The sequence below is a fragment of the Choloepus didactylus genome, chromosome 6, assembly GCF_015220235.1.
Source record: "Choloepus didactylus isolate mChoDid1 chromosome 6, mChoDid1.pri, whole genome shotgun sequence".
Lineage (NCBI taxonomy): Eukaryota > Metazoa > Chordata > Mammalia > Pilosa > Megalonychidae > Choloepus > Choloepus didactylus.
This window is the reverse complement of record NC_051312.1, coordinates 63,468,882-63,483,448: the sequence shown is the minus strand read 5'-3', so window position 1 is coordinate 63,483,448 and position 14,567 is coordinate 63,468,882. Positions and strand designations below refer to the sequence as shown.

General features: G+C 41.7%; 1 protein-coding gene across 6 annotated transcripts in view; it reads left to right on the top strand.

Moving 5' to 3' along the window:
• Positions 1-14,567, top strand: part of OTOG (otogelin) — a 91,390-nt gene that overhangs the window by 62,625 nt on the left and 14,198 nt on the right. For all 6 annotated transcript variants that reach the window (XR_005217459.1, XM_037840299.1, XM_037840297.1 and 3 more), the window contains exons 37-42: positions 218-386; positions 650-795; positions 1,362-1,451; positions 10,806-10,989; positions 12,696-12,916; positions 13,134-13,272. Coding sequence is in view for 5 of the 6 variants with exons in the window: in XM_037840299.1 (XP_037696227.1) it covers positions 218-386; positions 650-795; positions 1,362-1,451; positions 10,806-10,989; positions 12,696-12,916; positions 13,134-13,272 (949 nt within the window). In the remaining variant the exon portion in view is untranslated. The remainder of the gene's footprint in view (positions 1-217; positions 387-649; positions 796-1,361; positions 1,452-10,805; positions 10,990-12,695; positions 12,917-13,133; positions 13,273-14,567) is intronic.

Genomic DNA, 14,567 nt, shown 5'->3' with positions numbered 1-14,567 from the left:
TCGGTCACCTGATCCCCAGTTTTTACACAGGACCCAGCCCCAGGACCCAGGTAGCCTGTTGGGGAGGTGGAGGCTCACCATTCTTAGTCATTTCACCCCTGCTAGAACCTGCCTTGGGGGCTCTTGTGCCTTTATGGCTTGGGGGATGGGGCAGGGGGAGTGAGTGGCTGTAACTTCTAAGGGGAGCACTCATTCCGTCCCTCACCCTGTGCCCCAGCCAATTGCCGAGCAGGACTGCGTCCGCCACATCTGCCTGGACGGCCAGCTTGTCCGAGTGAACCAGTCCCAGCACTGTCCTCAGGGCGCCGCACCACCTCGCTGTGGGGTCCTGGGCCTCGCGGTGCGGGTGGGCGGGGACCGCTGCTGCCCCCTCTGGGAGTGTGCCTGTGAGTCCTGGGCTCAGCCGGAGCCTCTCCTGTCCTCCTTGTCCTCCTGCCCCAGCGTGCCCTTACTCCAATCTGCACAGTCCCTGAAAGACCCCTCCTGTGGGACCCCTATCTCTGTGTGACCCCTGATCCAAGTGATTGTCCAGATACCCAGGGCCTGTGAATCATCCGGGGAGGGGGCCCAGGCGCCGACTCCCCTTCCTAGGTGGCCTTGGCCTGAGGCATCAGTTTGTTCTCATACCCTGCCACCCTCCCACCCCCAGGCCGATGCTCAATCTTCCCTGATCTGAGCTTTGTCACCTTTGATGGGAGCCATGGAGCCCTGTTCAAGGAGGCCATCTACATCCTCAGCCAGAGCCCAGATGAGATGGTCACCGTCCACGTTCTTGACTGCAAAAGTGCCAACCTGGTGACCACCTCTTGCTTCCCTTCTTGTGGGGCCTGGGGATTTGACTAGGTTTGGAGTAGAGCTTGGACAGTGAGTTGGGTTTTGAGGGGTGCCAGAGGCAAGGACAGATGTGGATTCTTGCTCAGAAGCTCCCTCTGCCCACCAGGGATCTCCTGGAATGGACACAGCTTCCCAGCTACAGGGAAAGGGTTGAGTGGAGTGCGCTATTCGCAGCCCTTCCTGGGGTCTGCACCATTCCCAGCTTGTCCCAGCTTCTAGACCAGTGTGGGGCATATCACAGTGCAGAGGAGCCCGGAAGCCACTCAGAGGATGTGGTCTGTGGTCATCGGGTCTGTAGGGGGTCGCCTACAAAGATGCCCCCATGATCCAGGTGGAAGGAGGCAGCTTTGCTGGTCTTGATTGAGTTCAGATGGACCCAGAAATGTTCCATGGGATTCTGCACCCCATTTGCACAGCCATGATGGGTGCCCCTGGCACAGTGGAGAGGAGGAGAATGTGCTCACAGTTGCCGCCAAGGGAGAGCAGGGCAGGACTCCAGGTTGACGAGGGCTGAACTCTCTCTGCAGGGGCACCTGAACTGGCCCCCATTCTGTTTGGTGATGCTAAATGTGACTCACCTGGCCCATCAGATCACCATTGACCGCTTCAACCGGAAGGTGCGTGCGTTAAAGACCTGGCTCTCCTGGGCAGGCAGCAGTCTGCGAAGGGTCAGGTTTGTAGGGGAGTGGCTGAGGCTTACGCATGATTAGGAGCTTCTCAAAGAAAAATAATACAAACTTAAGTATGTTTAGAAGTGATCTGAAATAGAAGTAAATTATATTTAGAAGGCTTGTGGCCATTCTCATGTAAGGGGAGGAAGTGTTCCAAGAGGTATAGTGTGACAGAAGTTGGAATGGCAAGAGACAGTGGCCTTAAATGACTGGTTAAAATATTGCACTTTTGCAATTGGGTTTTCTGTGAGATGGAAGCTTAAGGGAAAGCTTCCTAGGTTTCAGCCCTTTGTTATTTTTTATGTTTCCATTTTAAAAATTGGGGTAGAACTTATGCATAGTAAAATTCACCCTTTTTAGAATACAGGTCTGCGAGTTTAATAAGCACCTATAGTTGTGTAACTGCCTCCATGCACATGATATGAAAAATTCCTTCACCCTTACAATTGTCCCATGCCCCTTTTTGACCGTCCTTCCCACCCACGCTCCCTTATGGTCACTGACCTATTTTCTATCCCTATAGTTTTGCCTTTTCCAGAATGTCACATAAATGGAATGACACAGTATGCAGCAAGATGTATCCATGTTGCTGCATGTATTAGTATTCTGTTCCTTTTTATTATTAAGTAGTATTCCAGTGTGTGGATGTACCACAGTTTGTTCATCCATTCAACAGTTGAAGGACATTTTGGTTGTTTCCACTTTGGGGAGATAACAAATAAAGCTGCTATAAACATTTACCTGCAAGGTTTTGTATGGATATAAGTTAAATAGCTAGGAGGGGATTGCTAGGTTGTATGGTAAGTGTATGTTTAACCTTACAAGAAATTGGCAAGCTATTTTCCAAAGTGGGAATGAGAGTTCCAGTTGCTTCACATCCTTTCCAGCACTTTGTAGTCCATTTTTAAACTTAATTTTTGTCATCCTAAAAGGTAAATATTAGAATCTTGTTGGGGTTTTAATTTGCATGTCCCTAATTACTGATGATGTTGAGTATCTTTTCATGGGCTTTGTTTACATTGCATATCCTCTCTGGTAAAATGTCTGTTTAAGTAGTTTGCACATTTAAAAAGATACGTTTGTTGTATTATTATTGATTTTGAGAATTCTTTGTGTATTTTGCATACATTACCTTTATCAGGTATAAATATTATCTCCAAATCTGTGGCATGTTTTTTCATTCACTTAACAGTATCTTTCTGAGAGAAGAAGCTCTTAATTTTGACAGAATCCAATTTATCAATTTTTCCTTTTATGGATCATGATTTTGGTGTTTTATCTTAGAAACCTTTGCCTAACCCAAGGTCAAAAGAATTTTATCTTGTGTTTTCTTCTAGAAGTTTTAAGTTTTAGGTATTACTTTTACGTCTATTCTGAATTTTAAGTTCACTTTTGTAAATGGTGTGAGGCTTGGGTCGAGTTCATATTTTTGCATATAGATACCCAGTTGTTCCAGTACAGTTTGTTGAAAAGACTACCCTGTCTCCTTTGAATTGTCTTTGTACCTTTGTCAAAGATCAATTGACCATTAATATTTGGGTTTATTTCTGGATTTTTAATTTTATTCCTTTAATTTATATATCTATCCTGTCACCAATGCCACACTGTCTTGATTACTGTTGCTTTTTAGTAAATCTTAAAATCAGATGGTGTTAATCTTCCAACTTTCTTCTTTAAAAAAATTGCTTCGGTTATTCTAATTCCTTTATTTTCCACAGAAATTTAGAATCAGCTTGTCGAGTTCTATAAAACTTTCTCCTGCAATTTTGATTGGAACCGCATTGAATCTATAGATCATTTTGAGGAGAACTGAAATTTTAACATTAGCAAGCCTTCCAATCCATGAATAGAACATGGTACATCTCTCCATTTATTTATGTCTTAAAAATTTTTTTCATTGGTGTTTTGAAATTTTCAGTGTAAGGATCTTGCACATATTTTGTTAGCTTTATCCCTAGGTATTTCATATTTTGGGTGCTATGGTAAATGATACTGTGGTTTTTCTTTGGCTTTCCAACTGCTCATTGCTTGTTCCAGTTTGCTAATGCTGCCACTATGCAAAATACCAGAATGGATTAGCTTTTATAAAGGGGGTTTATTTGGTTACAAAGTTACAATCTTAAGGCCATACAAGTGTCCAAGCTAAGGCGTCAACAATAGGGTACCTTCACAGAAGAATGGCCAGTGGCATCTGGAACACTTCTGTAGTCTGGGAAGGCACGTGGCTGGCATCTTCTTCCTTTGCTCCCAGGTTGTGTTTCAAAATGGCTTTCTCCCAGAGCTATCTCTCTAGGTGTCTGGGGGTATTCTCTTAGTTTCTCCCAGGCAAACTCTGGAGTAGCAAAACTCTACTTTCAATGGCCGTCTTCAAAATGTCTCTCTTGTCTGCAGCTCCAAGCATGACTAAGCATCAGTGTCAGCCAGCCAGTGTCTGGGCCTGTGTGTCTCTTTTTAAAGCACTCCAGTAAAACTAATCAAGACCCATGCTGCATGAGCAGGGCCACACCTCCATGGAAATAGTCTAATCAAAGCTATTACCCACAGTTGGGTGAGTCACATCTCCATGGAAACAACCTAATCCGAAGATTCCAACCTAATCAACACTAATACATCTGCCCCCACAAGACTGCATTAAAGAATATGGCATTTGGGGAGACATAATACATCCAAACACGCGCATTGGTTTTGCTTGTTGACCTTGTATCCTGCAAACTTGCATTTTAAATCACTTGCTAGTTATTGTAGTTTATTGTAGATTCTTTGGGTTTTTCTACATAGACAATTATGTCTTTTCCAAATGGAGACAGTTTGATTTCTTCCTTTATGATCTGTGTGCTTTTTATTTATTTTCTTGCCTTATCAAACTGACTAGGACCTCCAGCATGATGTTGAATAAGAGGCGTGAGAGTGAACATCCTTGTCTTGTGTCTGATCTTAGGGAATGGGCATTCAGTCTTTCACTATAAAGTATGATCCTAGCTGTAGGATTTTTATAGCTGTCCTTTATTAGGTTAAGAATTTCCCTTCTGAAATACCTGAAACTATTGAACTGCAACCCAGTAGCCTTGATTTTTGAAGATGACTGTGTAACTATGTAGCTTACACAGTGTGACTGTGTGATTGTGAAAACCTTGTGACTCACACTCCCTTTATCCAATGTGTGGACAGATTAGTAGAAAAATGGGAACAAAAAGTAAATGAATAATAGGGGGCATGGGTAATGGGATGTTTGGGGTCTCTTCTTTACTTGTATTTTTGTTCTTGTCTTTATTTATTTATTTATTTTAGAGTAACGAAAATGTTCAAAAATTGATTTTAGTGATGAATGCACAACTATATGATGGAACTATGAACAACTAATTGTACACTGTGGATGATTGTAGGGTATGTGACTATATCTCAAATAAAACTGACAACGACCCCCCCCCTCCAGAAAGCACCTTCTATTCCTAGTTTTCTGAAGGTTTTTATTTCTATGAGTGGATGTTGAATTTTATTAAATGCTTTTTCTGCATGTAGTGAAATATCATATTGCTTTTTTTCCTTAGATTATTAATAAGATGAATTACATTGCTTTTTGAATGCTGAACCCCTCTTAACTTCCTGGGATAAACTCCACTTGGTTATGATAGGTTATCCTTTTCTTATATATGGTTATATCTTCATGAGAGGTATTAGTCTAAATTTTCTTTTCTTGTAATGTGTTAGTCTAGTTTTGGTATAAGGGTAATGCTGACCTCATAATGAGTTGGTAATCATTCTTCTCTCTTTAATTTTTTAAAACAGTTTGTATAGACTTAGTAACATTGCTTCCTAAATATTTTCTAGAATTCAACGGTGGAAGCATCTGGACCTGAAGTTTTCTTTTTGGGAGGCTTTAAAATACATATTCAATTTCTTTAGTTGGTGTAAGGCTATTCTGGTTACCTGTTTCTTCTTTGGTAATCTCAGGTAGTTCGCAGTTTTCACAGAATTTGTCCATTTCATCCAAGTTTTCTAATTTACAGGTGTAGAGTTCATGATATATTCTTATCATTCTTTTAATGTCTGTAGGCTCTATATCTATTTCCTGTGTCTCATTCCTGATATTAGTAATTTGTGTTTCTCTCTTTCCCTTGACCATTTGGCTAGATATTTAACAAATCTATTGTTTTTCTCAAAAAAAAACAAAAAACAAAAAAAAACAGCTATTGAATTTACTGGTTTTCTCTATTTTTGTTTTCTAGTTCACTGACTTATGTTATTTTTATTTCCTTTCTTCTATTTATTTTGGGTTTATTGTACTCTTCTCTTTCTAATGGATTAAGATGGTAGCTTAGGTCACTGACTTGAGACCTTTCTTTTTCTAATATAGGCACTTAGTGCTACATTTTCTATCCAGGTTCTGCTTTAGTTTCATCCTAAAACTTTTTATGTGCTGTATTTTCATTTTCAATCAGTTCAAAATACTTTTAAATTCCCCTTTTGATTTTCATTTAACCCATGTGTTATTTATAAGTGTTTTATTTAGCCTCAATACATTTGGTGATTTCCCAAATATCTTCCTGTTATTGATATCTAATTTAATTACATTGTGAATATACTTTGACTTGAATCCTTTTAAATTGAATGAGATTTCTTTTATGTTCTAGAATATAAGGTAACTTGGTAAATGTGTATTTGTTTGATGAGATATTCCATGAATGTCAATTAAATTAAGGTGGCTGATAGTGTTGTTCAGTCCTTCTAAATTCTTACTAATTTTCTGTCTACTTGTTCTATTGATTATTTGGAAAGGGAATGTTAAAACTTCTGACTGTAATTTTAGGTTTTTCTGTTACACCTTTGAATCCTATCAATTTTTTATTCCTGTATTTTTAAACTCTGCTATTAGGTGAAAAAACGTTTAGGATGGTTAGGTCTCCTTGACTAGTTAGCCCTTTTATCATTATGAAATTACCTTTTTATCCTAGTAATAGTATTTTTCTGAACTCTACTTGTCTGACATTTAATATCTTCTCCAGCCTTCTTTTGATTAGTATTGTCATGGTATATCTTTTCCATCTTTTTATTTTAACCCATTTTTATCTTTTTTTATTTCAAGTGGAATTTTGTAAGCAGCAAATAGTAAGATCTTCTGTTTTTTTATCCAATTTGATGATCTCTGCCTTTTAATTGGAGATGTTCAGGCATTTAATTTGAGCATCAGTATGGTTAGATTTACGTGTACAGTGTTGCTGTTTGTTTTTTATAGGTCCCATATATTCTTTGGAAAAACCTCTCTTTCTTCTTTCTTTTTGATTAATTATTTCCACTTCAGCTCTTATGTTGAAGAGTTTAGGATTTATAGTATACATCTTTAAATTGTCACAGTCTAGATTCAAGTAATATTATACCATGTCACATACAATATAAGAATCTTATAACAGTATACTTCCATTTCCCCTCTCCGAGCCTTTGTACTATAGTTGTCATACATTTTACTTCTACATTTGTTGTATTCACAGTGCATTGTTATTATTTTTCCTTAAGCAGTCAATTATCTCCTAAAGTGATTTTAAAAATAAGAAAAGCTTATTTTATATGTACCCACATCTTTACTATTTCATGTGCACTATATTCTCTTTGTGTAGATCTGGATTTCCATGTTATATCATTTTCTTTCTGCTTGAAGTACTTCCTGTAATGGTCTTATAGTGATAAGTTCTTTCAACTTTTGTAGTCCTGAAAAAGTCTTGATCTCACTTTCATTTTTTTAAAGATATTTTCACTGTGTATAGAATTATAGGTTGAGATTTTTTTGTTTCTTTCAGTACTTTAAAGATAATGCTCCACTTTCTTTTGCCTACATTATTTCTGACAAGAAGTCTGCTGTCATTCTTTTCTTTGTTCCTGTGTACATAATGTGTCTTTTTCTCTCTGGCTGCTTTAATGATTTTCTTTCTATCACTGTTTTTAAACTGACTGACTATGATTGCCTTGGTGTAATTCATTTCTTTTTTGGTGTAACTCATTTCTCCAATGACATGTATATAAGCCCATTTGAATTGCCACACACATCACTTATGCTCTGTTCACTTTTTTTTCAGTCTTTAGTCTGTGTTCATTTTTGTTTGCTCTATCTTTTTTTTTATTCATTTTATTGAGATGTATTCACATACCATGCAGTCATACAAAATAAAGCATACATTCAGTTGTTTACAGTACCATTATATAGTTGTGCATTCATCACCAAAATTAATCTTTGACATTTTCACCACCACACACACAAGAGCAATAAGAATAAAAATTAAAGGTAAAAAGAACAATTAAAGCAAAAAAGAGCACTGGGCACCATTTTTTTTTTCTTCCCCCATTTTTCTACTCATCCATCCATAAACTAGACAAAGGGGAGTGTGGTCCACACGGCTTTCCCAATCACATTGTCACCCCTTATAAACTACATTTTTATACAATTGTCTTCAAAATTCATGGGTTCTGGGTTGTAGTTTGATAGTTTCAGGTATTTACTGCTAGCTATTCCAATTTATTAGAAGTGCCCACCAGAGTGACCTCTCGGCTCCTTTTGGAATCTCTCTGCCACTGAAGTTTATTTCATTTCCTTTCACATCCCCCTTTTGGTCAAGAAGATGTTCTCCATCCCACGATGCTGGGTCTAGATTCCTCCCTGGGAGTCATATTCCATGTTGCCAGGGAGATTAACTCCCCTGGGTGTCAGATCCCACGTAGTGGGGAGGGCGGTGATTTCACCTGCCAAGTTGGCTTAGCTAAGAGAGAGAGGGCCACATCTGAGCAACAAAGAGGCATTCGGGAGGAGGCTCTTAGGCACAGTTATAGGCAGGCCTAGCCTCTCCTTTGCAGTAACAGTCTTCCCAAGGACAAGTCCTGTGGTAGAGAGCTCAGCCCATGGAACCACCAGTCCCTGATGTCTGTGAGCACATCAGCAACCATTGAGGTGGGGAAGCCCAACACCCCTGCATTCTCCACCAGCTCCTCAAGGGGGCTCTGCATATTTTATTTATTTATTTTTTTCAATTAACTCTTCTTTTTTTAAAATCAACTATATAAAAAAAATTAAAAAAAAACAGTAAAAAAAAAAAAACAAAAAACATTTCAAACCAACCATAACAAGGGAGTAAGAAAAAGACAACTAACCTAAGATAACTACCTTACTTCTAACATGTTCCTACTCTACCCCAAGAAAATAACCTAATATAGCAACATTTCTGTGTGCTCTATCTTTAAGTTCATTAATCTTTTCATCTACACTGACTACTCATCTGATTATCTCATCCAGTGTATTTTTCATCCAAGACATTGTATTGTTCATTGCTAGAAGTTTGTCTTGTGTATTATCTTCCATATCTCACCTTAATATTTTTATGTTTTCCTCTACTTTCTTGAACATATGGAATATAGTTTTAGTAATTGTTTTTATGTGTCATTTCTGGGTTGGATCTGATTGATTTTTTTCCTCATTATGAGTTGTATTTTCCTGCTTCTTTGCATGCCTGGTAATTGTTTATTGGATTCTAGACATGTGTGTTTCAGCTTGGTGGATGACCAATATTCTTTTATTTTGTTTTTAAAAATATTCTTGAGCTTTGTTAACAGGTAAGTTACTTGGAAACAGTTTGATTCTCTTGAGACTTGCTTTTGAGCTTTGTTGGAGAGAACCAGAGAGGCCTTTATTCTGGGTGTGATTTTTCCTCACTGCAGAAGCAATACCCTTCTGCATACTCTACCCTACACCCTATGTTTTATGAGGTTTTTCCACTCCAGCTGGGGATAGTAGCTCCAGCTATTTCCAGCCCTGGATGAGTTCTGAGGATTTTTCTGCCTGCTTTTTTCAGGTGTTTCTTTCCCTGGCTTTAGGTAGTTTTTTTCACATGCATACACTGATCAGTACTCACCTGAAAACCCAAGACAGGGTCAGAGGGAACTCTGCAGAGCTTCAGGGTTCTCCCTCCTCCTACCCTGCCCCCATCCCAACCCTGTACAGCCCTCTTCTATTCTGTACTCTGCCCAGAACACTAGGGCCATTTGTCCTCTGTGAACTCCTAACTCTGTCTAGCAGACTCGAGCTCTGTCTGGGTTCCTCCTCCCTGCACCATAGCCTGGAAACTCTCTAGGCAATAACCTAGGAAAATTATAAAGCTCATCGCATTTGTTTCCCTTTTCTCTGGGATCACTGTCCTGTTTTGCCTACTGGCAACATCTTAAAAATTGTTGTTTCATATATTTTGCCAGAATTTTTGGTTGTTTAGGTAAGAGGGAAAATCCAGTCCCTTTACTCCATCTTGGTCAGAAGTGGAAATCTAAGACCTTACTGTAGAAAATTTGTCCCTTGTCCTTACTTGAACACACTTACTGTGTCCTGTGAATACAGGTGAGGATCTTTGGGCTTCAAATGTGAGTGTTCACTCCTAGAACCAGGAAAGGGTTTAAAGATCTTGGAGCCCAACCCTCTACCTGTACAATTAGGAAAGTTCAGGCTATCATGGAACCAGGGACTTTCCCAAGGTCACAAAGTTCTCTGACTCCTGTGCTAGGGCTCTCTCTGCTCCAACCTAGTAGTTCACGCTCTGGATAATTTGCAAATCGATTAATAAAACATAATTATTCTTTGGGAGGGAGGGGTGTACAGTCATTATAAATATTTTAAAATATAAATATAAAATAAAATATAAAATATTAATAAATATATTTTTAAATCCTCACATTTCTACAGAGTAAAACTAATAATCCATGATAAATTTTAATTTAATCTTACAAATATGAAGTCAGAGTTGAAGCTTTGAATTTAAAGTGTTTCTGAGAATTGGGGTTCATTGTGTTTTTAGCAAACATTGATTGAGCCACCAATTTGTGTCAGATCCATGGGCAGGTGCTGATGATTCAAAGATGAATCAGACATAGATGCTGTCCTTGAGAATCTCACATTCCACTAGGACCTCAGTGAGGGAACATTTAGATTCTCTCTAAATGTAGAATAGGGAGACCCAAAGATGGGATTTAGGGAAAATCTCCCAGAGGAAATGATCTGTGTAGAACCAGGGAAGAACAGAGGAATTCGAAAGGTTTAGGAGTTGTGTTTATTTGGGCATTGAGATGCATCCTACATCCAGCTGCTGTTTTCTTGTTTCCTTGTTTTTTGCTCATGGCACTTTTTTCAGAATTCTCTCATGACACCTTGGACTGTGTCTTGGCTGCATGTGCCTGAAACGGAGCCTGGCACAGAACAGGTGCTTCATGAATGTTTGTTAAATGGATGGATGGAAGGACAGGCTGTGCTCACACTGAATGCCTCCTTTGCCCCAGGTGACTGTGGACTCGCAGCCCGTGTGGCCCCCCGTGAGCAGGTACGGGTTCAGAATTCAGGACACTGGCCACATGTATGTGATCCGGACACCCTCACACATCCAGATCCAGTGGCTCCACAGCTCAGGACTCATGATTCTGGAGACCAGCAAAGCCAGCAAGGCCCAAGGCCGGGGCCTGTGTGGTGAGGGGGGACCCAGCTGGGAGTGGGGAGTGCTTCCCGGGTCCACTTCTGCCCTGAGATACATGTTCCCCTCGACACGGGAAGGCTGAGCCAGGTGCCAGGCCAGAGGGTGGGACCAACAGGACTGCCAGGCCAGGGAGGCCTAATGCCTTGTGCTCTGGGGCTGGGGGTGCTAGCGGGGACATGGTGCAGGACTCTAGCCTCGTCCAGTTGTCACCCCAGCCGGAATTGTCTGTCAGCAACCCTGACAGCCTCTGAATGCCGGGTAATCCTTCTCGTCTGCATGTGCCTGGGCACTCCACAAAGCAATTCCACACTCTAACCTCACTTATTCCAGGTCATCCATACAACAGCCCTGAGAAGTGGGCATTAGTATCCCCAGTGAACTGAAGAAGAAAAGGGGGCTCAGAGAGGATAAATGACTGGCCTAAGTCACAGCGGGAGCTGCCACAACACATAGGACTGGTGCTCTTCAGACCATAATATGATTGCAGAGAGCATGCCCTAAGGGGCTGGATGTATTTCAATAGGAGACAGGGGTATAGGAAGAATCTGGGGTGTGGGCTGTTGCTCTTTGCCAGAGCATAAGGTTGTGGGCAACCACAGGTGCTTCACAACCGACAAGTCATGACTGTGATGTTGGGTGATACAACAACACTTACACACGCACACACATGCATGCACGTCCTCCATCCATAAATCTGCACCATTACGTACATCCACGTTTACGTACCTGCACTCAAAATACCCTCTATAGGTGCACTAATACATGTAGGTCTTCTCCATGCTCATTCTTTCATTTGTGCAACTCATATTTACTCTCACTGGGAAAAGAGCTGTGAGCAAAACGAACAGAAGTGTGCTTCTGGAGCCTGGAGTGTGTGGATGGTGAGGTAAGAGATGAAGCTGGAAGGGCAGTGAGAGCCATGCTAGTTGTCAGGTAAACTTCATCCCCGCCCCCATCTCAGTGCCTTGACACAATACTATACATAGCAGATGGGACAAAAATAAACAATTGGTAAATATGGGGAAAAGGTATATGATTTTATATCAAAATAAAAATTTACCCCCCAAAAATCTGCTTAGGCAGAGATTGCTGCTGATCACCACACCCACTTCCTCTTCTTCCTGGGCAGTCAGCTACAGCACTTTTCCCAGCCTCCTCTGTCAGGGGAGGGGGAGTCATGTGACCGAGTCCTAACCAATGGAAAGTGAGCAAAGGTGACGGGCATCACTTCAGGCCCCGTCCATAAAAACTCCCCATGCATGACCCTCCACGTTCTTCTCCCTTCTGTGGAGCTGGAGGCCACATGTTGACAATGGCGCAGTCACTTCTTCCACGGATGGAAGGAGTCTGGGTGTCTGAATTATCACCAACCTTTTTGGACTTGTGAGTAAGAGAGAGAGGATTGTGTTCATATATATGTGTATATAAAAATGCATTTTTTTTCTGAACCATTTGACACTAAGTTCAAGACTTTATGTCCCTTTATCCCTAAATGCATTGGAGTGTGTTTCCTAAAAGCAAAGGTATTTTCTTACACAGGAGGTTTCCTGGCTCCCTGTGCCTCATTTCCCTCATCTAGAAAATGGGGATAATAATAATAACACCAGCTTCAAAGAGCTGTGAGGAATATGGAAAGTGAGGGCTGAGGGCTCGGGAGTGGTGATTATTGTGGCTTTGGCGATAATTCTGCCCCTTTCAGGTATCTGTGATGGCAACGCAGCCAACGACCTCACCCTGCAGGATGGCTCTGTGGTGGGTGGGGCCGAGGACCCTGCTCCCTTTCTGGACAGCTGGCAGGTGCCCAGCTCCCTGACCTCGGTGGGCCAGACCCGCTTCCGCCCGGACAGCTGTGCCACGGCTGACTGCTCGCCCTGCCTCCGCATGGTGTCCAACCGCACTTTCAGCGCATGCCACCGCTTCGTACGTGCTGAATGGGCCCAGAGTGTGGGGGTCCTCCTGGGCTGGAGTAGCAGAGCCTCTCTGCAGAGGGGCCGATGGTCAGGGCCGGGAGGCGGTGTTGAACTTGGGACCAGCTTGGGAGCCTGCACAGGCTCGTTGTTCCCCTTGGACGGGGCTGGGAGGAGCTGGGCCGTGGGGGCTCAGAGCAGGGTCGGCACTGCCTGATGCATGCACCCAGGTCTCCCCAGAATCATTCTGTGAGCTGTGGATCCGGGACACCAAGTATGTGCAGCAGCCCTGCGTGGCGCTGACCGTGTACGTGGCTATGTGCCACAAGTTCCATGTGTGCATCGAGTGGCGGCGCTCCGACTACTGCCGTGAGTGTGGTGGGGGCAAGGGGTCTCCTCCATTGCGTCTGTTGCCCCCAACCCCTGTTAAAGTGGAAAGAGGCTCACAGGCCTGAGTTCAAGTCCAAGGTTTTCCAGGCTTGTTAATTTATATTAATAACTCCATAAATGTATAAATACATTATAAATAAATTTATGAGTATACTAAATTTATGATATTTATGTTGATGAAGTAAATCTGGTCCATTCATTCCTTTATTTCTTTAATTTCTCCACGTCTCTGCATCATCAGTGAAATGCAGACAGTAACATTAGTCCTTTCTAGGGTTCCTTTGAGGATGATAGGAGGTAGTGTGTGCAGAACGCCTGACACATGCCTGTCACAGGGCTGCCATCCAGTAAATGTTAGTTTCTTATTTAATGTGTGCTCATCTTTCTCTTCTCTTTGCCTCTCCCCTCCTTCCTTGAGGATGGGAGTGAGATCTGCCCCCACCCAGCGTTCGGTTTACGTTTGTGGTGTAGGTGGGGGTGGGATGGGCTTGAGTAGTTGGATTTATAAACGCATCTCAAAAGGCTGGAGACAGCCCACGGAAAGACCACACCTATAATATGACAGAGAAAGGAAAAGGGGAAAATCATCAAAAGTTGTGTTTTTGGACTCTGGACCCCGACTCATTTGTGGGTCATGAAATCAATTTTGGGAGTCAGCACCAGCATTAAAAAAGTGCAACAGAAGAATATAGGAAAATGCAGGGACTGTACATAGGAAGTTTAAGTGTTATTTCATGAAGAAGTTTTTTGTTTCAATATATCAGGGATTCTGAATCCTGGCTACCTTTTGAAATCTCCCAGGGAATTTTAATTATTATTATTTTTTAATGCCTAGGCCCCACAATTGAGATCCTGGTTCAATTGTTCTGGGGTAGGGTCCTGGCAATGATATTTTAAAAGCTCCCAAGTGATTCTTTTGCAATCAGGTTTGAGAACCACTGTTCTCCATGCATATGTGTATTGGATCAGAGTGTAAAACGTATTTTTTACAGTCAAGAAAGTTTGAAAAACACTGATCTAGAGCAGGGTTTGGCAAACATTTTCTTTAAAGGCCAGATGGGAAATATTTGAAACCTTGTGGGCCCTGTGGTCTCTGTGACAACTACTCAACTCTGCCACAGATGGTACATAAATGAACGGGCATGACTGTGTTCCAATGAAACTTTATTTCCAAAAGCAGGCAGCCGGCTGGATTTGGCTTGTGGGCTGTGCTTTGCTGACCCTATCTAGAGCAAACAGACAATGACACCAAAACCCCTGATTTGTGCTGTGAG